The 25,930-nt window shown below is 40.8% G+C and overlaps 1 protein-coding gene and 1 long non-coding RNA gene across 6 annotated transcripts in view; one reads left to right on the top strand and one right to left on the bottom strand.

Annotated features, from left to right (window-relative positions):
- LOC135510809 (palmitoyltransferase ZDHHC16A-like) overlaps positions 1 to 19,170 on the bottom strand; it is a 27,030-nt gene extending 7,860 nt beyond the window's left edge. For 2 of the 3 annotated variants that reach the window (XM_064932059.1, XM_064932061.1), the window contains exons 1-2: positions 17,741 to 17,830; positions 76 to 328 (exon numbers count right to left, since the gene is read on the bottom strand). In XM_064932059.1, coding sequence (XP_064788131.1) covers positions 76 to 321 — 246 coding nt within the window. In that variant the 5' untranslated portion in view covers positions 322 to 328; positions 17,741 to 17,830. Of the gene's footprint in view, positions 1 to 75; positions 329 to 17,740; positions 17,831 to 19,086 lie in introns of those variants that run through there. The other variant, XM_064932060.1, reaches the window with a different exon arrangement.
- LOC135510811 (uncharacterized) lies at positions 17,892 to 25,930 on the top strand. 3 transcript variants are annotated; one of them, XR_010451168.1, is made up of 5 exons: positions 17,892 to 17,949; positions 24,060 to 24,119; positions 24,212 to 24,412; positions 24,512 to 24,606; positions 24,700 to 25,930. It is a non-coding gene; the product is annotated as an uncharacterized LOC135510811 (long non-coding RNA). The 3 variants fall into 3 exon arrangements; XR_010451167.1 differs by lacking the exon at positions 17,892 to 17,949 and adding an exon at positions 18,011 to 18,082; XR_010451166.1 differs by lacking the exon at positions 17,892 to 17,949 and adding an exon at positions 21,172 to 21,255.

Below are 25,930 nucleotides of genomic sequence, written 5' to 3'. Positions count from 1 at the left end.
AGAGAGGGGGTAAATGAGTGAGAAATTGTTTCATGAGCATGAACATCTGTGCAACTGACACACACACACACTTACCGCCCCGAACCTGCGGGTGAGTAGGTCCACCATCCATAAGATGGGTTCCATCAGTGAGTCCATGACAACGTCAGAGTTGGTGAGGGTGTTGTAATAGAGGGAGTCGACCATCAGTCTGAGGTAGGCCCATATCTGCCTCACACACAGCGGTAGTCTGCAGTTGTTGCCATTTCTGCAGTGCCACTGTCTGGCGCACACACACAACCACAGCCAGCGCTGCAGCAGGAAGGTGGGGCACAGCCGCATTCTTCTCCTGAAACACACACAGATGAATGTTTACCAGGGATTATTCTACCATTCCTTTATATTATTATTATCATGTAAATGTAATTAACTAGAGTCAGGGCACCACAAAATAATATTTATAGAGCTGTTATCTTCCGAATAAACTCTTAAAGACCCTGTAATATTTCACATCAATAGCAGTCAATATTAATTGTCACCTTAATTCAGTCTCATCTAAAAGTTGTAAATTCTTGGTTACCTTCACAAATCCTGGCTAACAAGTTGAATCAGCAATACAAAATTGGGTTTAATTGTTTTATTTACTAAATACCTAACTAATCACACATAATTACATATACAAAGTATGAATCATACCTTGATTACAAATTACGTCATAAAGGAAAACGTCCCTAGAGAGCGGAACAGATATGACAGCTGGTTACACAAAAGAAAAGAGCTGGGTTTGAGTGAAAGAGCAGGAAGAATGAGGGACAAAGGGAGAAGCTGTGCTATCGTAAATACAGTATCTTATACATTCTAAATTACCGCCCATTTGGAAAAGGAAAATACAATAAATATTTAGTCTGAGCTGCGCTTCGGTAGGTTGGTGGTAGATGGAAGGTCGTGTTGCCAAACCGAGTCCTTTGAAGAATGTCTCTGGTGGTCATTTGGATACGTTGTAGTAACGTCGTTGTGTGATAGACAGGATACTCTGTCTGTTCCTTCCTAACCCTTGTTTGCAGCGGCTGTTGCTAACTCTCGGCTAGAAGGTATCACTTCTGTATTGAATAAGAGTTCAAAGTTCATACCATTCACAACCAAAGCTCACGCTGAGGTTGGCTTAGTTCTGTAGTTCGCAGAGGCTGCAGACCTCACGTACTTGGAACAGGAGGTTGCATTTTCATCAAGGTGGAGCGAGAAGGGTGTGTCTGAAAAGTATTATAACTTATGTCTCTTCACAGGGATGGGCCACTGATTCAGCAGAGCCCTAACCTTATGAAAACCCAAATCTCTCATTTGGAAGCTAAAATTACATTTAATCTCTTCACCAATAATTGTATATTGAAACATTTAAATTGAACAACCATTCCATGTGAATCCGATAACTACAATGTGCAGACTTTCCACTGTAGCGTTTATGTCATCTTATCATTGATGAGAATGACTCAGATGACAACTGAACTGACATCATATTCATTAAGTACCACCGCATATGTTCAATTGGTCAAATTACCAGAATATAGTTAATTTCTCCCCACCTTCTGATGTTTCCAGAATATCTATGTTAACCAAGGGGTTTGCAAATGTAACATCAGTAGGGTAGAGAGAGGAAAAAGGGGGGAAGAGGTATTTATGACTGTCATAAACCTATCCCCAGGCAACGTCATGACAATAGATTCCAGAGAAGTTGTCCATTGTAGAGGCACAAAAACAGGAAGTGCGTTCGGTGGAGAATAGCAGATATCAGACAATATCTGTGCTTAAAGATTAAACGTTGTCAGTGAGTGTGAATGTGGATGGCGATAAGAACGTTGCCTATAAGTTCTGGAGGAAAGCTACATTCATGGTTAGAAAAGCAAAAAGCTCAAAAAAAAGAGCAAAAAGCTAAAAAATAAATGTTGAATGTTGTTTGAACATGATATGTATTAGCAGTAGCAATTGGGAGAGAGGTTGTTTGATAGTGGAAATAGGAAGACCGTGAATCATTTGTGTAATATTTACAACAGTAATATTTGACGCGTGACACAGGTATAACACATTAGGTCTCCCGTATTGTGTCTAATACAAGGTATCAGGTGCCGTGACCAATTTTAAAAAGTCACAAATACTCTGAGGAAATGAGTATCACTAACTTGGAAAATTATTAAAATTGACATATATTAGAGCCGTGAGTGAGGAAATCAAAATACCATGGACACTGTCGGGAGAGGCGTCGGAATAATAACTATTTAAATGGTAACCGACGGCCAAGATGCTCCCTTTAAAGTGGGGCTAGAGAAAGAAAAATGTAATAAAGCCATAGAGGCGCTGAAAGTGGCGCACAAGCAATCTACAATTTGACTCGAATATGGAAACATTTTAGCAAACTGGATTTAATTGGTCAGCATTTCCCTGCAGATGGAAAATTCCAATCAAATAAAGAACTCTGAGATGCTGTTGTGGTCTGCCACCATGACATCAATGAGACATTTTGTTCCTGTACCCAAGAATGCAAAAGGTTACAAAACTAAATGACTATCACCCCATAGCACTCACTTCTGTCATCATGAAGTGCTTTGAGAGACTAGTTAAGAAATCATATCACCTCCACCCTACCTGTCACCCTAGACCCACTTCAATTTACTTACCGCCCCAATAGATCCACAGACGATGCGAATCTTCATCAGACACACTGCCATATCCCATCTGGACAACAGGAATACCTATATAAGAACGCTGTTCATTGACTACAGCTCAGCATTCAACACTATAGTACCCTCCAAGCTCATCATTAAGTTTGAGGCCCTGGGTCCGGACCGCCCCCAGGTGATGAAGGTAAGAATCGACACCACACCACTGATCCTCAACACTTGGGCCCCATAAGGGTGAGTGCTCAGCCCCCGCCTGTACTCCCTGTTCACCCATGACTGTGTGGCCACGCACGCCTCCAACTCAATCATCAAGTTTGCAGACGACACAACAGTAGTAGGCTTGATTAGCAACAACGACAAGACAGCCTACAGGGAGGAGTTGAGTGCTCTGGGAGTGTGGTGTCAGGATAACAACCTCACTCAACGTCAACAAAATAAAGGAGATGATCGTGGACTTCAGGAAACAGCAGAGGAAGCACTCCCCTATCCACATCGACAAGACAGCAGTGGAGAAGGTGGAAAGTTTTCATTTCCTCTGTGTACATATCACTGACAAACTGAAATGGTCCACCAACACAGACAGCGTGGTGAAGGCTCAACAGTGCCTCTTCAACCCCAGGAGGCTAAAGAAATTTGTCCTGACACCGAAAACCATCAAACTTTTACAGATGTACAATTGAGAGCATCCTATCGGGCCGTATCACCGCTTGGTACGGCAACTGCACGGCCAAGGTAAGACAAAGAAACAGGGAGGAAAGAGCAGTGAATCTATCGCAAGGTGCAGAGCGTCAGAGCACTGTTTTAGGTGTGGGGCTGTTGGTCATTGGAAGAGTGAGTGTAACGGGCCATGAAACAAGTCAAATTTACGACATGGAAAAGTATTACATTCAGCAGGGTAACAGGGGCAGAATCGACCAGGACCAGTAACAATACTCGGATAGTGATGGGTGGGGAACCAATCTTGGGGTTGGAAGATGCGAAATGCCAGGGGAATGGATTCTAAGAAAGTTAACAAGTTAGAATTGACACAGCCAAACACTCCATGCAAGCTCAGACAACCTTGGGGGGGGGGGGGGTCACGAGAAATTAGAGTAGAGTTAATATTGTGAGTAATTGTTTGTTTTGAAAAAGCAATTGTGTCATGTGCCAGCATTGGGGTTGCCAAACCTAAAATGACCTTTTAAACTATTTGTTCATGAACATGAAGGGCATTGTAGTGTGGTGGTTACGGAAAATCATGGTGGAAAGAGAGACCAGTCATATACGCGAGTAAATCGTTAGACTCAGTGGCAAGACATGCCGCCATGTCTAAGGATAGTACAGGCTACATAAACATTGGGATGGATTAAAACAAACGATTAATGATTGGAGGGAGGACATGTTTTGTTTGTAATTAAAACTAGTTGATAATTGAGATTTAGCATAATACTAACAAAATGCACACTTTCTCTTCCAGGAGAAGATGGGCTGTCCTTATCTCTCTTTGAAATGTTTCCCCGAGGCTGTTTCTTCGCAGAGCAGTTAGCAAAATTCTGCAGTTTTATAAAATCTATTGGATAATTTATCAGTTGTTTTAAGTTTGATTCGGAAAGGAGAGAAGAGAGCGCCAAGTGAGGGGAGGGTGCACTGCTCAAATCTATAGAGTCGAGGGAGGATGTCCTCCTAGGAGACCTAATCTTTTAGTGTCCTCTGAGAGGAAGGTGGAGAATCCACTAGATGGTAGCTTGGGCTAACCATGCTGAGGACATTGATAGTAGGGATTTTGTTTTACCATGTCATCAGAATCCTAATTTTTAAAGTGCATGAATACATATGGCGTTCTGGGTGACAGTACAATTAATTACGTACAAGGCTCAGTCTGCATCTCGTTTTGACACCCGAGGAAGAAGGAGACTGGCATGGAGACTAGCATCACATTGGCTTAGAACAGATGGACGGTCCTTGCCCAAATCTCATTCTCATCAAGGTTGGTGTGAAATTATTAAACATGCATTTTCTCTCTTCCCTGTTCAAGTCAATATATTTTCTAGGTGGCGTGAGAGATCATTGTTCCACGTGAGGGATTATTGGAAATTGAATGACTCCATACGTGGACGAGTTAGGGAGCAGTGAGGAATTCAGGTCGAATGAGATTTTCCCAATACCTGGAAAAGCGCACCCATTGGTAATTGGGTAAAAATAAAATAAAAAGCGGACACTGAAAATCCCTTTGAGCAAGGTGAAGTTATTAATTACACTTCGAAAGGTGTATCAGTACACCCAGTCACTACAAAGATACAGGATGGAAACCATTCAGGGATTCACCATGAGGCCAATGGTGACTTTAAAATAGTTAGAGTTTAATGGCTGTGACAAGGAAAACTGAGGATGGATCAACATTGTAGTTACTCCACAATACTAACCTAAATTACAGAGTGAAGAGGAAGCATGCATCTAAAACATGCATCTTGTTTGCAAGGCACTAAAGAAAATTGGCTAATAAATTCACTTTGTGTCCTGAATACAAAGTGTTATGGTTGAGGCAAATCCAAAACAACCGAGTACCTACCACCACATATTTTCAAGCATGGTGGTGGCTGCATCATGTTATGGGTATGCTGGTCATCTGCAAGTAGTTTTTTTTATCAAAAGAAATGGAATGGAGTTAAGTTGACGCGTGTATAAAAGCAATAAATTAGCACGTATATCCTACCAACGGGACATTAAAAACTGTCATATCTTATGTTTCACCGAGTCGTGGCTAAACGACGACATTAACATACAGCTGGCGGGTTATACACTCTTTCAGCAGGATAGAACAGCAGCCTCTGGTAAGACACAGTGGCGGCCTATGTATATTTGTAAACAGCTGGTGCACGATATATACGGAAGTCTCGAGGTTTTGCATCTCATGATACGCTGTAGACCACACGATCTAAATAGAAAGTTGTCATCTGTATTTTTCATAGCTGTCTACATACCACAGACCGGCGAGGGCACTCAAACCACACTCAATGAGCTGTATACCGCCATAAGCAAACAGGAAAACCCTCATCCAGGTGCGGCGCTCCTAGTGGCCGTGGACTTTAATGCAGTTAAAACTGATTAAAGTTTCCCTAATTTCTATCAGCATGTTAAATGTGCAACCAGAGGGGGAAAAACAAAACTCTATACCACCTTTACTCCACACAGAGACGCGTACAAAGCTCTCCCTCCATTTGGCAAATCAGACCATAATTCTATCCTCCTGATTCCTGCTTACAAGCAAAAATTAAAGTAGGAAGCACCAGTGACTCGGTCTATGAAAATGTTTTTAAAACGTGGTCAGATGAAGCAGAAGCTAAACTACAGGACTGTTCTACTAGCACAGATTGGAATATGCTCCGGGATTCTTCCGATGACATTGAGTAGTACAGTCCCTGGCTTCATAAATAAGTGCACTGATGACGTCATCCCCACAGTGACTGAACATACAGACCCCAACCAGAAGCCATGGATTACAGGCAGCATTTGCACTGAGCTAAAAGGGTAGAGGAGCGGGACTCTAACCCGGAAGCTTATAAGACATCCCGCTATGCCCTCTGACAAACCAGCAAACAGGCAAATCGTCAATACAGGACTAAGATCGAATCATACAACACCGGCTCTGACGCTCATTGGATGTGGCAGGGCTTACAAACTATTACAGAATACAAAAGGGAAGCACAGCAGTGAGCGTCGCAGTGACACGAGCCTACCAGATGAGCTAAATAACTTCTATGCTTGTTTCGAGGCAAGTAACACTGAAACATGCATGACGACTGGGTCATCATGCTCTCCGCAGCAGATGTGAGTAAGACCTCTAAAAAGGTCAACATTCACAAAGCCGCAGGGCCAGACAGAATACCTGGACGTGTACTCCGAGCACACGCTGACCAACTGGCAAGTGTCATCACTGACATTTTCAAACCTCTCCCTGTCTGAGTCTGTAATACCAACATGTTTCAGGCAGACCACCATAGTCCCTGTGCCCAAGAACACTAAGGTAACCTGCCTAAATGTCTACCGTCCCGTAGCATTCACGTCTGTAGCCATGAAATGCTTTGAAAGGCTGGTCATGGCTTACATAAACACCATTATCCCAGAAACCCTAGACTCACCACCATTTGCATACCGCCCCAACAGATGATGCAATCTCTATTGCACCCCACACTGCCCTTTCACACCTGGACAAAAGGAACACCTAAACTCAGCAAAAAAATTAAGTCCCCTTTTTCAGAACCCTGTCTTTCAAAGATAATTTGTAAAAATCCAAATAACTTCACAGATCTTCATTGTAAAGGGTTTAAACACGGTTTCCCATGCTTGTTCAATGAACCATAAACAATTAATGAACATGCACCAGTGGAACGGTCATTAAGACACTAACAGCTTACAGACGGTAGGCAATTAAAGTCACAGTTATGAAAACTTAGGACACTAAAGAGATCTTTCTACTGACTCTGAAAAACACCAAAAGAACATTGTCTCCACCCCTCAATCAGTATTCTACAAGAGCACAGACACAAGGGAAAACAGACACACCGGTCTCTACATTGCAAATGAGCTGAAGGCAGTCAATGAACTTGGACCACAGAAAGTATTTGCACTGGTGACAGACAATACTGTGCACGTGAAGGCTGCTTGGTCTAAAGTGGAGGAGTCCTACCCTCACATCACACCCATTGGCTGTGCTGCTCATGCATTGAATCTGCTCCTCAATGACATCATGTCACTGAAAACAATAGATACACTCTACACTCTACTCTACACTCTAGCCAAATAAATGGTTAGATATGTGAAGAGTCATCAAGTTATAGCAGCAATCTACCTAACCAAGCAAAGTGAGAAGAATAAGAGCACCACATTGAAGCTGCCCAGCATCACCCATTTGGGGTGGTGTTGTCATCATGTTTGACAGTTTCCTGGAGGGGAAGGAGTTTCTCAAAGAAATGGCCATATCACAGTCTGCCAATATGGACAGCCCCATCAAGAGGATCCTCCTGGATGATGTATTTTGAGAGAGAGCAGTACTCAGCCTGAAACCTATTGCAGTAGCCATTGCACGGATTGAGAGAGACAATGCCATCCTGTCTGATGTTCAGACTCTGCTTGCAGATGTAAGAGAAGAAATCCTTACTGCCCTGCCCACTTCACAGTTGAGGAAACTGCAGTTCTGAAATGCATCAAAAAACATGAAGACTTCTGCCTGAAGCCCATACGCAGCGTACATGTTGGATCCCAAGTATGCTGTAAGAGCATCTGGTCTGGTGCAGAGATCAACAAAGCCTATGGTATCATCACCGTGTCTCGCCACCTTGGCCTGGATGAGGGCAAGGTTCTTGGCAGTCTGGCGAAGTACACTTCCAAGCAAGGACTTTGGGATGGAGATGCAATATGTTGGCACGACTGCCATATCTCATCAGCTACCTGGTGGAAGGGTCTTTTTAGATCCCATCAACATCAGCAGCCTCAGAGTGCAACTGGTCCTTGTTTAGGAACACACACACAGGCTGAAAAATTGGTGGCCATTCTGGGAAGTTTGAGGCTTTTTGAGCCTGACAACAAGCCATCCTCAACAAGGTTGGAAAGTGACAGTGAAGATGAGACCTCAGAGTCTGATGTTCAGGAGGTGGACATTGAGGAGGTCCAGGGAGAAGACTTGGAAGCCTGAGAGGAAGACAACCAAAGCTTTAGTTTATAGACTATCGTTTTACAGATCTATGTTGAAAACATTTTTGGGATATGCGCTGGATCATTGGGAATCATTCAAATATTACCTTTCTTTTGTTGTTCAGTGAAATCGCCACGTGAAGAGCAAACTCATTTAATTAAAGTTAAATTCGTAACTAAATTGTTTTTTAAAATTATTAATTCTATTGGAAGGATTTAATCATTTTCAATTATGTCTACTTATTATAAGGTAAAAGGTTTATGTTTGTCTCCACATGATAAATATATCCAATGCAAAAAACATTACATTTAAATGGCATTAATTTGCATATATTTCCATTAATTCCAATACATTCTAGGCAAGTCTTGGTCCAAGAAGATTCTGAACAGCTTCTACCCCAAGCCATAATATTCCTGAACATCTAATCAAATGGCTATCCAGACTGTTTGCATTGCCCCCCTCTTCTACGCTGCTGCTACTCTTATCTATGCATAGTCACTTTAATAACTCTACCGACATGTACATATTACCTCTGCCTTGCCTGGTTCACCAACTACTTTGCAGACAGAGTTCAGTGTGTCAAATCGGAGGGCATGTTGTCCGGTCCTCTGGCAGTCTCTATGGGGGTACCACAGGTTTCAATTCTCGGGCCGACTCTTTTCTCTGTATATATCAATGATGTTTCTCTTGCTGCGGGCGATTCCCTGATCCACCTCTACGCAGACGACACCATTCTGTATACTTCTGGCCCTTCCTTGGACACTGTGCTATCTAACCTCCAAACGAGCTTCAATGCCATACAACACTCCTTCCGTGGCCTCCAACTGCTCTTAAAACGCTAGTAAAACCAAATGCATGCTTTTCAACCATTCACTGCCTGCACCCACCCGCCCGACTAGCATCACCACCCTGGATGGTTCCGACCTAGAATATGTGGACATCTATAAGTACCTAGGTGTCTGGCTAGACTGCAAACTCTCCTTCCAGACTCATATCAAACATCTCCAATCCAAAATCAAATCTAGAGTCTGCTTTCTATTTCGCAACAAAGCCTCCTTCACTGTAGCCGCAAAACTTACCCTAGTAAAACTGACTATCCTACCGATTCTCGACTTCGGCGATGTCATCTACAAAATAGCTTCCAATACTCTACTCAGCAAACTGGATGCCGTTTATCACAGTGCCATCCGTTTTGTTACTAAAGCACCTTATACCACCCACCACTGCGACCTGTATGCTCTAGTCGGCTGGCCCTCTCTACATGTTCATCGCCAGACCCACTGGCTCCAGGTCATCTACAAGTCTATGCTAGGTAAAGCTCCGCCTTATCTCAGTTCACTGGTCAAGATAGCAACACCCACCCGTAGCACGCACTCCAGCAGGTGTATCTCACGGATCATCCCTAAAGCCAAAACCTCATTTGGCCGCCTTTCCTTCCAGTTCTCTGCTGCCTGCGACTGGAACGAATTGCAAAAATCTCTGAAGTTGGAGACATATCTCCCTCACCAACTTTAAACATCTGCTATCTGAGCAGCTAACCGATCGCTGCAGCTGTACATAGTCCATCAGTAAATAGCCCACCCAATTTACCTACCTCATCCCCATACTGTTTTTATTTTATTTACTTCTCTGCTCTTTTGCACACCAGTATCTCTACCTGCACATGTTCATCTGATCATTATCACTCGTGTTAATCTGCTAAATTGTAATTATTCACTCCTATGGCCTATTTATTGCCTACCTCCTCATGCCTTTTGCACACAATGTATATAGATTCTTTTTTTCTACTATGTTATTGGCTTGTTTATTGTTTACTCCAAGTGTAACTCTGTGTTGTTGTCTGTTCACACTGCTGTGCTTTATCTTGGCCAGGTCGCAGTTGCAAATGAGAACATGTTCTCAACTAGCCTACCTGGTTAAATAAAGGTGAAATAAAAAAATTAAAATTACCATTACATGGTACCCCTTGTATATATCCCCTCTTATTATTTACTGCTGCTCTTTAATTATTTGTTATCTCTTAATTCTCCATTATCTTTAAACTGAATTGTTGGTTAAGGGCTTGTTAGGTAAGCATTTCACCTGTTGTATTTGGCACGTGACAAATAACATTTGATTTCTAAAACATGTTTTCACTTTGTCATTATAATAAAATAATGTGTGTAAATGAGGGAGAAATGTATACATTTTGAATTCAGGCTGCAACAGCAAAATAATGTGGAATAAGACAAGGTGTAGGAATACTTTCCGAAGGCACCGTATGTAGAAAAGATAATGGACCCATATTTTTTTTATAACCTTTGAAAAAGTAACAATCACCAAAATAAAAGCTAGATAGTCGGAGAATTGAAAATAGAGGTTGACCGATTTATCGGAATGGCCGATTAATTAGGACCGATTTCAAGTTTTCATAACAAATCGGTAATCTGCATTTTTGGACACCGATCATGGCCGATTACATTGCACTCCACGAGGAGACTGCGTGGCAGGCTGACTACCTGTTATGAGAGTGCAGCAAGGAGCCAAGGTAAGGTGCTAGCTTGCATTAAACGCATCTTATAAAAAAACAATCAATCTTAACATAATCACTAGTTAACTACACATGGTTGATGATATTACTAGTTTATCTAGCTTGTCCTGCGTTGCATATAATCAATGCGGTGCCTGTTAATTTATCATTGAATCATAGCCTACTTCGCCAAACGGGTGATTTAACAAGTGCATTCACGAAAAAATACACCGTCGTTGCACCAATGTGTACCTAACCATAAACATCAAAGCCTTTCCTAAAATCAATACACAGGTATATATTTTTAAACCCGCATATTTAGTTAATATTGGCTGCTGACATTAATTTCTTTTAACTAGGGAAATTATGTCACTTCTCTTGCGTTCTGTGCAAAAGAGTCAGGGTATATGCAGCAGTTTGGGCCACCTGGCTCGTTGTATATTTAGAAATCCATGTTATTCAATTATTGCATGCACACTGCTCGCGTGCACCAACGAGCATCTGCGATGCCAAGGGCTAAAATAGAACTCCTTTCTATTTCTGATGCCGATTGCGCTGCAAGTCCTGCCTCTCTCATCTCCTCATTGGTTATACCCACGTGAATGATTGAAAGACAAACTGTTTTGCCGGTCGTCGTGGTAATCCGTCGTGGTTGGTCGTTTTATGTGTGGATTAATTGTCGGAGTAGAAGACCTTGTGCATTTCAGATAAAATAACAACTCAATGATTATATCCCAGAACAAATTAGCTGGCAACAGCAAGCTAGCTAAATAGGACAAATTAGCTAGCAAGTGCAAGCTAACTAGCTAAATTGCCATACATGTTTAATGCTTTTTGACCTGTCCCCAAATTAATGTCATTGGTTCAGAGTTTGTTTGGATATTTTAACCTGCGTGTCAGATCACGTTTGGTGTAGGGGGACCAAATACATTTATGCACGATAACGCACACGCGCAGCCAGTTTGGATTCCGTGTAGCAAAGACAGCCATCTTCGCCAAACGGGGGATGATTTAACAAAAGCGCATTTGTTAAATCATCGAATGTACATACCCATAAACATCAATGCCTTTCTTAAAATCAATACACAAAAGTATTTATTTTTAAACCTGCATATTTAGATAAAAGAAATTCATGTTAGCAGACAATATTAAACTAGGGAAATTGTGTGACTTCTCTTGCGTTCTTTGCACGCAGAGTCGGGGTATATGCAACAGTTTGGGCCACCTGGCTCGTTGCGAACTAATTTGCCAGAATTTTACGTAATTATGACATAACATTAAAGGTTGTGCAATGTAACAGGAATATTTAGACTTATGGATGCCACCCGTTAGATAAAATACGGAACGGTTCCGTAATTCACTGAAAGAATAAACGTTTTATTTTCGTAATGATAGTTTCCGGATTTCACCATATTAATGTCCTAAGGCTCGTATTTCTGTGTGTTATGTTATAATTAAGTCAATGATTTGATATTTGACAGAGCAGTCTGACTGAGTGGTGGTAGGCAGCAGCAGGCTCATAAGCATTCATTCAAACAGCACTTTAGTGCGTTTTGCCAGCAGCTCTTCGCTGTTTATGACTTCTAGCCTATCAACTCCCGAGATTTTTTTTCCCACCTTTATTTAACCAGGTAGGCTAGTTGAGAACAAGTTCTCATTTGCAACTGCGACCTGGCCAAGATAAAGCATAGCAGTGTGAACAGACAACACAGAGTTACACATGGAGTAAACAATTAACAAGTCAATAACGCAGTAGAAAAAAAGGGGAGTCTATATACATTGTGTGCAAAAGGCATGAGGAGGTAGGCGAATAATTACAATTTTGCAGATTAACACTGGAGTGATAAATGATCAGATGGTCATGTAGAGGTAGAGATATTGGTGTGCAAAAGAGCAGAAAAGTAAATAAATAAAAACAGTATGGGATGAGGTAGGTGAAAATGGGTGGGCTATTTACCAATAGACTAAGTACAGCTGCAGCGATCGGTTAGCTGCTCAGATAGCAGATGTTTGAGGCTGGTGTAACCGATGTGAAATGGCTAGCTAGTTAGCAGGGAGCGTGCTAATAACGTTTCAAATGTCACTTGCTCTGAGACTTGGAGTAGTTGTTCCCCTTGCCCTGCAAGGGCCGAGGATTTTGTGGAGCGATGAGTAACGATGCTTAGAGGATGGCTGTTGTCGATGTGTTCCTGGTTCGAGCACAGGTAGGGGCGAGGAGAAGGACGGAAGCTACACTGGCAATACTAAAGTGCCTATAAGAACATCCAAGAGTCAAAGGTTAATGAATTACAAATGGTATAGAGAGAAATAGTCCTATAATTCCTATAAGTACAACCTAAAACTTCTTACCTGGGAATATTGAAGACTCATGTTAAAAGGAACCACCAGCTTTCATATGTTCTCATGTTCTGAGCAAGGTACTTAAACGTATTGCACTTTTACTTTCTTCTCCAACACTTTGTTTTTGCATTATTTAAACCAAATTGAACATGTTTCATTATTTATTTGAGGCTAAATTTATTTGATTTATGTATTATATTAAGTTAAAATAAGTGTTCATTCAGTATTGTTTTAATTGTCATTATTATAAATAAATATATTTTTTTAAACACATACAGTGGGGCAAAAAAAGTATTTAGTCAGCCACCAATTGTGCAAGTTCTCCCACTTAAAAAGATGAGAGAGGCCTGTAATTTTCATCATAGGTACACTTCAACCATGACAGACAAAATGAGAAAAAGAAATCCAGAAAATCACATTGTAGGATTTTTAATGAATGTTTTTGCAGATTATGGTGGAAAATAAGTATTTGGTCACCTACAAACAAGCAAGATTTCTGTCTCTCACAGACTTGTAACTTCTTTTTTAAGAGGCTCCTCTGTCCTCCACTCGTTACCTGTATTAATGGCACCTGTTTGAACTTGTTATCAGTATAAAAGACACCTGTCCACAACCTCAAACAGTCACACTCCAAACTCCACTATGGCCAAGACCTGTCTGCACTAGGCTGGGAAGACTGAATCTGCAATAGGTAAGCAGCTTGGTTTGAAGAAATCAACTGTGGGGGCAATTATTAGGAAATGGAAGACATGCAAGACCACTGATAATCTCCCTCGATCTGGGGCTCCACGCAAGATCTCACCTGTGGGGTCAAAATGATCACAAGAACGGTGAGCAAAAATCCCAGAACCACACGGGGGGAGCTAGAGAATGACCTGCAGAGAGCTGGGACAAAAGTAACAAAGCCTACCATCAGTAACACACTACGCCGCCAGGGACTCAAATCCTGCAGTGCCAGACGTGTCGCCCTGCTTAAGCCAGTACATGTCCAGGCCCGTCTGAAGTTTGCTAGAGAGCATTTGGATGATCCAGAAGAAGATTGGGAGAATGCCATATGGTCAGATGAAACCAAAATATAACTTTTTGGTAAAAACTCAACTCGTCGTGTTTGGAGGACAAAGAATGCTGAGTTGCATCCAAAGAACACCATACCTACTGTGAAGCATGGGGGTGGAAACATCATGCTTTGGGGCTGTTTTTCTGCAAAGGGACCAGGACGACTGATCCGTATAAAGGAAAGAATGAATGGGGCCATGTATCGTGAGATTTTGAGTGAAATCCTCCTTCCATCAGCAAGGGCATTGAAGATGAAACGTGGCTGGGTCTTTCAGCATGACAATGATCCCAAACACACCGCCAGGGCAACGAAGGAGTGGCTTCGTAAGAAGCATTTCAAGGTCCTGGAGTGGCCTTGCCAGTCTCCAGATCTCAACCCCATAGAAAATCTTTGGAGGGAGTTGAAAGTCCGTATTGTCCAGTAACAGCCCCAAAACATCACTGCTCTAGAGGAGATCTGCATGGAGGAATGGGCCAAAATACCAGCAACAGTGTGTGAAAACCTCGTGAAGACTTACAGAAAACGTTTGACCTCGGTCATTGCAAGTATTGAGATAAACTTTTGTTATTGACCAAATACTTATTTTCCACCATCATTTGCAAATTAATTAATTAAAAATCCTACAATGTGATTTTCTGGATTTTTTTTCTCATTTTGTCTGTCATAGTTTAAGTGTACCTATGATGAAAATTACAGGCCTCTCTCATCTTTTTAAGTAGGAGAACTTGCACAATTGGTGGCTGACTAAATACTTTTTTGCCCCACTGTATAAATAAATAAAAAATATATATAAAAAATGTACAATTTTTAAAAAATTACCAAAATAAAAAGAACATATATTTTGTTATATATTTTTTTAGATTTTTATTTTTTATTTAAAATTGGCCGATTAATCGCTATTTGCTTTTTTTGGTACTCCAATAATCGGTATCTGCGTTAAAATAATAATCGTTCGACCTCTAATTGAAAATTCCAAAAACAATGAATTTAGCAGTATTGATTTTGTTATGTTTAAAGAATACAGCATTAGCCATGACAAAATGCATAGAATTGCAAGATTTGTTTTATTTATCTCTTCCCTGCCAAGATGAGGGCCCTCTAAAATTCTGTCACATGGTCGTAACTAGTTAACACACCAACAGTCAAACTCCACCTATTTCTAGAATTTCTTTTCTTAAAATCAGATTTCAAAACCTAAGTTTAAACCACACTGGTAACATTATGCCTTTACCCAAGCCATAAATCAAGACCAAAAAGCACTTTTGTTTTAATGTGTTATTAAGATAGACAATTTTGACTTTGTGGCTGTGTTATCTAGTGGAAACCCAGGTGACGTCCAACCACACCCACTACCGAAGCCCCTTTTTGATCCAGAAAAAAAACCTGCGCACACACACAGGCCTGAACAATACACAGAGCTACAAAGACCACATGGTGTAAGCAATGGTTCCGCTTTTTAAGACCTTCTTTTCTGGGCTCCGGACGATTATGGCATTGGGATCTATTCCAATTTCCCCCTGGGTCCCTGGGATTAACGGGATAGGGTGGATTTGCGACAGAGAAGTTGAGTCTGCCGGCCATTCATCCTACCCGTTTAGGATTAGATTATTCCTTTGACCTGGACTGTGTTTGCAGCATGAGTAGATGCGCTTCTTTTGGGATCAAAGTGAGAGAACATTTGTTATATTATTTGCTAGTAAGTGAGTTATTAGTCCAGTTATTGCTCATTTCTAGTCAGCAATGGGGGAGTGGTTGCTTCCTACAAGAGCACAAAACCTGTGCATTTCGAGCCTTTGAAAAGAGAGTCAGGTAAATATTTTTTGTCGGTCTTAAAAAGGGGCATTGTTGTATTTTGAGACATGCTCGAATGAGCTAAGTAGCCAATAGGCAGAGGGTAGGATAATGTCTGATTCTGTAATGATGGTATAGAAATAATAATTCACTTTCATAAGTGGTTTCCTGCGTCACACATTTCCAGTCACCACCTTGTCTGAAGAACAAGGGAATAAAATGGTTATTGTGAAGCCCTGCATTTTTTTTTGTTTAATTCTCACGGAATGTAGGCCTACATTTTACACCACACATTGGCTGCTACTATAGGCTGAATGATATAACATTTTAACATGGAAATAGCCGTTCTGTGATGCATTTTCTCCATTGTTTTTAATGGTAGGCCACTCAGATAGGCCTACATTATGATCAAACGGCCACTGTTTTAACTGTGCCTTAAAGCGGGTACAGCCTCAGTATATACAATAAACCCACGCCAGATGTTGCACAGAATTTTCACAATGTTCAAGTTTGCACTCAGCAGACCTGAAATTTGCTCAGTTCCCAAAACAATGAGGGAACATTACACAAGTCGCTGGCCCAATCCCAAATCAACCCCCCTAGACCCTACACACTTGTGGAGATCTGAGATAATTTGATCTAAGCAATACGGTAAAACTACCAAATTAGAGGCCAAATTGATTACACCTGTGAAATCATTGCAGATCTCCACAAGTGCATAGGACGTTGGGCAGGGCTCGCCAACCCAGTTCCTGGAGAGTTACCGTCCTGTAGGTTCACTCCAACCCTAATAATTAACTGGTTGATGAGCTGAATAAGGTTAGTTACAACTGGGGATGGAGCAAAAACCTACAGGAAGGTAGCTCTCCAGGAACAGGTTTGGAGAGCCCTTGTATAGGGTCTAGACCAGGATTGCCCAATAGGAAGCACACTGGCGGTTTTATTTGGCACCGAAGTTTAGTAAAGAAATACAAAAACAACTCTATACAATTTTCATCTGATTATGTCAAATACTATCTGTTTGGAATTCCTACGGTGAATTTGCTGTGTACAAATTATAAATAACTGTGTTCTGGCACAGCAACCATCTGCTCAAGAAAGAAATTATAATAATCGGCCCACAGCTGAATGTAATTGGGGACCCCTGTAGATTTGGGATTGGGCCACTGCTTGCTTGCTTGCTTTCTTTCTATATATATATATAATTATGACACGTCATTTTATGGCAACTCTACTCTTGCTCTTCTGCATTCCAATCAAGGGTTATGAGCAGGGCGGAACACAATAGTAAGAGCGACACTGCCCAAAATGACAGCTTTGAAAGAATGGAGTTAGCTACATTGTTGGAATCCTATCCAGACGTTCTGTCTAGCACATTGTTGCGCATTTTCAACGCAACTTTCCATGAACATACCTCTGTCACTCACTGTCCATTCCCCCCATTTGTTATAAACCATCTGCCAGCGCAGTAGCAATTATCAAGCTTCAATGTTTTATGACACGACGGACAAAATGCTATTTTAAGATAGCCAAACAATATGATTGAATAGGAGTCATATACATTTAAGCTTTTCCTCAACCCTGCCGTCAGAGAATATCAGTTGAAAGGACCACAGGCACTTGACCAGTGTCGTGAGCTACCAACAGCAAATTTGAAGAGAGTAGCGTTGTATGCTGCTAGCTACCATACACAAAGTAATACATTCCATTTATATACTCACTTTCTTAGGATCGCATGTCACCCGTGAGAAATGTGTTATGTCTGGCCATGATACCAAGGTGAAGAAGGTTTAATTCATCCGGAAGCTAACAATTGAACGGAGACAATGTTCTCTGTCGCGAGTTTAGCCCAGACGCTTCTCCTCTACGTTACAGACTCAGTGCTGAAAATTAGTAATTTTACTTCCGGGCGAGGCTATACGGACCAAAGGTGTGTATATAAATAATTGATATTGACAGGTGCCCTAATTGATGACTTATGTCGCACAGCGGCAGTCGAGACGAATAAATTCGATTGTCAGTCCTCCTGAAAAGTTGTTTCGTCGAAACCCGGAGCTGACAAGGTAAAAATCTGTCGTCCTACCCCTGAACAAGGCAGTTAACCCACTTTCTAAATATCATTTCAGTTGTTTGAGACGACAAAAATCACCAGAAAATCAGCTCAAAATTATTTTAATTTAGAAGATATGTTACCAAGTAATCACACGCATAAATAGAGGCATGTGATTTGTATCCCAACTTAATCAAGGTTTAGTATATATGTTTGGGATTCTTGCGGTCAATTTGCAGTGAACTAATGATTCATCCTGATGAGCCCTTCACAGCTAAACACATTTCAAATGCTCGCTGAAGTGGCTAGACACTTCAGCGAGAATTTGAAATTTGTCTACCAATTTGTCTAAGTTTTTTTTTTTTAACACGTAGCTAGACATTAATGCTGTGCAGTCATTGTTTTGTGTTAATGGTTTGCCATTTTGTTTATTTTGATCAATTCCCCATTACCTGTGACCAGTAGTAAATGTACCGTTAATCGCGTCATTTCGTTACATTCAGTTATGTTAATGCATAGATTAATTAGACCTACAGTCATTTGCCGTTCTCAGAGTGGAAACTTTTGCAGAGTTCACAACCTGTTACACTTGTGAGAAACAAGTTTTGGTTTATTTCATACCTTCATTTACAAATGTTTCATTGCATTTTGGTTGGAGCGCTGCATGTGAGCAATGAGTGTCTTCTGTAATCTTAATGTTAACGGAACGCTTGCGCCTAAGCACCTATAGAAGTAAACTAACTGGTCTGCTGCGTGCAAATTTAGGAAAGTGCCCATTTGGGGATGTTTGATTTCTGACTTCTCCCGCACCAGTAATAAGCTGCGCTTCTAAGTAATTGTTTCTTCGCCTCACACAGTAAGTCAATGAGTCCATTTTTTTTTAATGACGATAGTTCCACATAGTATTTGCAAAATCTTTCCAACACTCTCCCCTTGATAATAACCAGGCCTTGGTGTGAAAGAGCAAAATGTAAAGCCATGAGGATACCAATATCCAGTGGTAATGTCATAAAATACCTGAACACATTTCCCTTTGTGCAAAATCAGCTGTTTGTCCGGAGCTCACTGGTGCAGGAAACCGAGGGCCCGGAATAGGCTCGTTGATACAATGTTGCAAGTTCGCTGTTGCCAGCTTCCGGGTGGACATGTATGTGTGTGTGTGTCAGTCATTGGGCCGGAGCCAGTTGATTGATTTGATAGGCTACAATGCACTTCATAGCTTAAGTCAAGACGGATAAAGGAGGTAGAGCGACGAATGCGTTTATATTTGTCAGCTTTCTGTATTTTCACTTAGTTCACAATGGAAGTTATATACCTGCTTCTACATTGGCCAGGGGTTTCCAACAGGTCGACCGCGTAGTTCGCCAAACAATTCTGAAAGTGCATGCAATTTTCACGTGTTCCACCGCAAACTGTCATAAACAAATCTCACAAGTAGGCCCTATTAGGCACCACAAGCGCCCAGCTAATATCTAATCAACATTGACATTATCCCACCCCTGGTTAGGTTTGGATTTTAAGCCAATAGTGTCTAACACAATATCTGCCAATTTCCAGCAATATTGCCCCTGTCTGTCTGTGTGGGGGGGCACTTGTAAATCACTCAATGTGTAGCCAGTTGATGTGATGACCATCTTGTGAGTTTAAAAAAATACTTTCCCCAAAACCTTCTCAACTTAATGTTAATTGCAAAGTAGGCTTACCTGGCAGAAGTGTATCATGAGTAAGTAAATCATTTGTATCTACACTGAACAAAAATATAAACGCAACCATTTCAAAGATTTGACTGATTTATAGTTCATAAGAAATTCAGTCAATTTAAATTAATTAATTAGGCCATAATCTATGGATTTCACAAGACTGGGTATATATATCACACACACACATCTTAAAAAAATAGGCCTCATGATCTCGTTACAGTATTTCTGTGCATTCAAATTGCCGTCGATAAAATGCAATTGTTTGTTGTCCGTAGTTTGTCTGCCCATACCAAAACCCCACCGCCACCATGGGACACTCTGTCAGGTCAAGACCGTAGTGTGGGCGACGAGCACGCAGATGCGCTTCCCTGAAACCGTTTCTGACAATTTGTGCAGAAATTCTTCGGTGGCGCAATTAAAGGGCCAGATGCGCAATTAAAAGGGGACTTGCACTCAATTTTAAATGTGTTAGTTTTCTTCTAGACCTAAATGAATGTGTCAAGTATTGACATGGGCTCAGAATATCAAATTGTTTCTCTGTGAACAATTGTAATTTTAAGAGTGAAAAATAAAGCCGATTTTGGGGGGGAAACAGATTTTATTAACCATTATTTTACCAGGTATATTGACAGAAGTGTACTACATTCTTGTACATTAAGGACCTTAAGAAGAGTTGCAGGAAAGAGGAAGATAATGTGCCTATTTGAAAGCTAGAAAAAAATTAGCTCAGGACATGTTTCATTTTTTAAAAGTAGCTCTCATGCTAGAACAGGTTGGAGACCCCTGGCGGCACAGGCTCTCTTCATTCCATGCGCTAATTTCTTTAGCCGCCAATGGCTAACTGTGAATCAATGTGTACATATGACAGAGGCTGGTGCTCTGGCATTAGTGGAATTTTAACTTTTAGATTTTATCATTTTAATTCCAATTAGTATTATTAACCACGTGACAATGATTTTGAGAAACTAAAACATTATTAAAATGAAACTCTTCCATGAAAAATGCACATATGAAAATCATAAGTGGCACGCAGATTGGTAGAAGTTGAAGGATAACTTGTAAACTTCCCCAAACTTGAAACTCATGTTCAGCCTTGGAATAGATTATTAGAGCACACATTTCTTTGTCATAGGCAAAATTACCAGGGGGATGGGTGGGACATGTCCATGTAGAATAGTTTTGGGGGGGGGGGGTTGGTCAGGGGTACCCCTTATAGCATATGAACATGTCATAAGCAATGGCAAAATGTGTGGAATTGTAGGACATTTGCATACACAGTCGACTTCGGGCACAAAAAAGGTCCAACTCCTCCTCTTTCTCAATTTTCAAGCAGAAATGGGCTGTGCATTTGGTGGTGTATTGTTGTCATTTGGTCATGCAACTGACATTTGTTAGCTAAGCTAGCCAATGTAGCTAAACAGTAACTCCTCCAGTATGTGTTGACATAATTTCAGGATTTGTTTTTGGACAGAAGCTGTAGAAAGCGGTAAGAAATGGCACTTCTGTAGCCAAATATCTTATTAATATATATTTGCATTAAATTACCTAGTATGATGGTGCATTGATGAATTTTACAGTTTAAAGACAATATTTGAGTTTTTGCCCAAAGTCAACCTTTAAAGTAGTTGTCCAGTGTTTCTAGATTTCTATGAAATATAACTTAAAATGAATTACATTGAGTGAAATAGTTTTCCTTCCCAATTTTTTATATTTATTAAGCATGTTAAAAAGCAGCTTTTTTTGTATTGGAAAGTGTGGGCGTATCCCGGTCATTAGCATTTTGACCCGTGCGATCACTTATTTGTGATCATTGTTGAGTGGTCCCTGCAGCGTTGTCTGAAAAGCATCTAAATAATGTTTTGTACTGATGAAAAATAAAATGTCGAAACTTTATTCCACAATTTCACCTTTAATTTTAAAAGATCAACGCAAACTTCATCATCCAAGTATCACACGGAACACATCCACAGCCAATCTAAGTACCAGGTTGCGCTGACAAAAAACATAAATTAGCGATCTAACGGCTACACTTGTTTGCAATGTACAACATCTCTGGTGAGCAAAAGGGAGAAATGTAAAATTGTTTAGGAAAGAGATATGTGTCAGCTAAACTAACAGCTCAATTCTTTGTGATGGCAGCCATGTTTGTTTGACAAGAGAGAACTCCCTAATCCTAGAACGCCATTCACTAAAAACGCTAATAAACAAAGTCAAAGATGGCTGCACCTGTTGCCCGAATAAGATCAATTTAGTCTGGCCACTTTTCACCATGTAACAAATCTTTGATGTGCTTGTTACAGAGTTCACAATAACCTGAGCACATGCAGTTTTTGACAAGGCAAATAAAATGTTATCGCCTCATACAAGCCTAACTTTGCGCGACAGCTAAACGGGTTGCGAGATTTGGAAGGTAGAGGAAGGACGAGCTAAAAACAAACCAAAGAAAACTATGGTCAAATAGACTGTGTCCATTATTTATATATATATATATATATATATATATATATATAAATAAATAAATTTAATTAATTAATTAATTATGCATAAGCTGGAAAGGCAGGCCTAAGTGTTGTTTGCTCAAATTTGGGGAGGGGTGGTAGGGTTGGAGTAATAAAATAAATATATATATATTTTTTAAAGATATGTACAGTTGAAGTCGGAAGTTTACATGCACTTAAGTTGGAGTCACTAAAACTCATTTTTTAACCACTTCACACATTTCTTGTCAACAAACTATAGTTTTGGCAAGTCGGTTAGGACATCTACTTTGTGCATGACACAAGTCATTTTTCCAACAATTGTTTACAGACAGATTATTTCACAATTCCAGTGAGTTTACATACACTAAGTTGACTGTGCCTTTAAACAGCTTGGAAAATTCCAGAAAAGGATGTCATGGCTTTAGAAGCTTCTGAGAGGCTAATTGACATCATTTGAGTCAAATGATGGTGTACCTGTAGATGTATTTCAAGGCCTACCTTCAAACTCAGTGCCTCTTTGCTTGGCATCATGGGAAAATCAAAAGAAATTAGCCAAGACCTCAAAACAATTGTAGACCTCTACAAGTCTGGTTCATCCTTGGGAGCAATTTCCAAACGCCTGAATGTACCACGTTGATGTGTATCAACACCATGGGACCACGCAGCCGTCATACCGCTCAGGAAGGAGACACGTTCTGTCTCCTAGAGATGAACTTACTTTGGTGTGAAAATCAATCCCAGAACAATAGGAAAGGACCTTGTGAAGATGCTGGAGGAACCGGGTACAAAAGTATCTATAGCCACAGTAAAACGAGTCCTATATCGACATAACCTGAAAGGCCGCTCGGCAAGGAAGAAGCCACTGCTCTAAAACCCCCATAGAAAAGCCAGACTACGGTTCTGCAATTGCACATGGTGACAAAGATCGTACTTTTGGAGAAATGTCGTCTGGTCTGATAAAACAGAAATGGAACTGTTTGGCCATAATGACCATCGTTATGTTTGGTGGAAAAGGGCGGAGGCTTGCAAGCCCAAGAACACCATCCCAACCGTGAAGCACAGCATCATGTTGTGGGGGTTCTTTGCTGCAAAAGGGACTGGTGCACTTCACAAAATAGATGGCATCATGAGGTAGGAAATTGTGGTTATTTTGAAGCAACATCTCAAGACATTAATCAGGAAGTTGAAGCTTGGTCGCAAATGGGTCTTCCAAATGGACAATGTCCCCAAGCACACTTTCAAAGTTGTGGAAAAATGGCTGAAGCACAACAAAGTCAAGGTATTGGAGTGACCATCACAAATCCCTGACCTCAATAATATAGAACCTTTTGTGGGCAGAACTGAAAAAGCGTGTGTGCGCAAGGAGGCCAACAAACCTGACTCCGTTACACCAGCTGTTAGGAGGAATTGGCCAAAATTCAACCAACTTATTGTGGAAGGCTACCCGACACGTTTGACCCAAGTGAAGCAATTTAATGACAATGCTACCGAACACTCAATTAGTATTGTAAACGTCTGACCCACTGGGAATGTGATGAAAGATATAAAAGCTGAAATAAATCACTACTATTATTCTGACATTTCACATTCTTAAAACTGACCCAACTGACCAAAAACAGGGAAATCTTTATAAGGATTAAATGTCAGGACAAACTGAGTTTAAATGTATTTGGCTAAGGTGTATGTAAACTTCCGACTTCAACTGTACAATTATTGCATAAACTGTAGTCTTTCAAATTTGTGATTGACTTACACAGAAACAGCAATAGTGTTGTCTAACATACTTTCTGATCACTGTGTACCTCGCCAGAATGCCTTCGGGAACCACCTTCTTGCACAGACTGAGAAGGGTGTGGAGGTTTTTGACGAGGTAAAAATAGTCTGCTGTTCATTTATTTACTGGCCTTCTCCAAGAGATATGTAAGAAATGTATTTGTAATATGAAATATAATTTGCATTTAGTCCTGTTGTCAATCAATGTGAGACTGAACATCGACAAGGCGCAGGAGAAACAGAAGGAGCTACCGGGGGAGAATCAAGAAGGGGAAGTAAGAAGGGCAATCTGGGCAAATTACTTAAGTTTGGAAGAAGGACGAAAGGAAGGCAAGACTTGGGGGAACCTCGCTGCTTTTTCGCTCCTAGCTGGAGTCACCATCCGTTAAGGTGAATATAAAACATCTCAGATAATTTTCATTTGCACACAAAACAACCTGAAGCCAATTTTAGTTTCCCTATCAATTATATTTTTCTTTGTCTTCCTAGGGTTACCTCGGTGGAAGCTAACAACCTTCTCCAGTTGGACAGTCTACCACCGAAAGCCCTGATGCCCTGCACTTCAGTGAAGCCCATTAGACAAAGTATGTTAAGCTTTGGTTGACATTTGAGAAAGCAAGAAATTGTAGTTATGCTGAATGTGTACCTCTTCAATTTACCTTTCCAAATGACTTTAGGACCATCGACTGTCCGAGCACCCCAGGAGGTATCCCATCCACCAGAGCCAGTGAGTTCAGATCAGTCTGGTTCTCTGAGTCAGAAGGGTACCAGCCTGATATCCTCCATTACCAACCACTCTCCAACTTTTCATTACATCTGCTACAGCTACTGTTGTCATTATCTGCTCAGACCGTTTTCGTGCTCTATCATGCTGGGCACATATGTGTGATACACAGATTAACTAACTAAAAACACTAGCACTGCAAACACTCCGAACAAAGAGCGCAGCAGTGCCTGGACTTTGCAGTCCCCCTTCTGAGACTGGCTGCCTGTTGAGAACAAGTGACAGGCAGAATCTCTCACCCACACAGCAACCACCTCTTTTATATTCCACACACCAGAATTCTGTATTTTAGTTTTTGATTGCCATGAGTGTATAAAAATATTAGTGCCACAACTGTACCAAAATAATATCAATGTTTATGTATTAATCTTTAATATTGCCAGGTTGGTTTTCACAGCTGTTTCACAAGGTGTTAATTGTAAGGTATCCCTTGATGGTATTTATTAGTTCCACATTACTTATTGTTGTGTCCTCGGATCTATAATAGATACATATATATTCAACCACAAGGGTGTGCTAGTGAGCTATGCAAGATAGGAAAAAAATGTATCATACTAGAGGACTACGAAATTATATTATTTCGGTGTAGATGAGGGAAGGGCAGGTTAAGATATAAACATGACAGCCAGACAAGCCAGTGTACGAATCAAACAGATTTGCTAATGAATGGAAAGGAAATTAGCTGATTTTTGTGATCTGTAAGGGAAGTAACAATGTGTCAAGCAGATTAGTTAACCTCTGAAGCTCTCAACCTCAACACTAGATGAGAAGAGTTCCTCTGTCCAGTGTCTGTGTTCTTTTGCCCATCTTAATCTTTTCTTTTAATGGCCAGTTTGAGCTATGGCTTTCTTTGCAACTCTGCCTTGAAAGCCAGCATCCCGGAGTCACCTCTTCACTGTTGACGTTGAGACTGGTGTTTGGCGGGTGCTATTCAATGAAGCTGCTAGTTGAGACTGAAATGTAAAAATGTATAAAACCATAACTAGAGACTCAATGAATAGGGTACAACAAAGGGCTGCTGTTTTTATGAGTAAGTGCATGTCTGTTTTTATTCAACACTTTGTGCATTTTATGGATTAAAGTGTTGAACATCCTCCATACTTTCACTCACACTACAACCAGCA

Source organism: Oncorhynchus masou, chromosome 23 (assembly GCF_036934945.1).
Source record: "Oncorhynchus masou masou isolate Uvic2021 chromosome 23, UVic_Omas_1.1, whole genome shotgun sequence".
Lineage (NCBI taxonomy): Eukaryota > Metazoa > Chordata > Actinopteri > Salmoniformes > Salmonidae > Oncorhynchus > Oncorhynchus masou.
The sequence above is the reverse complement of the archived record's forward strand: the minus strand, read 5'-3'. Positions and strand labels throughout refer to the sequence as shown.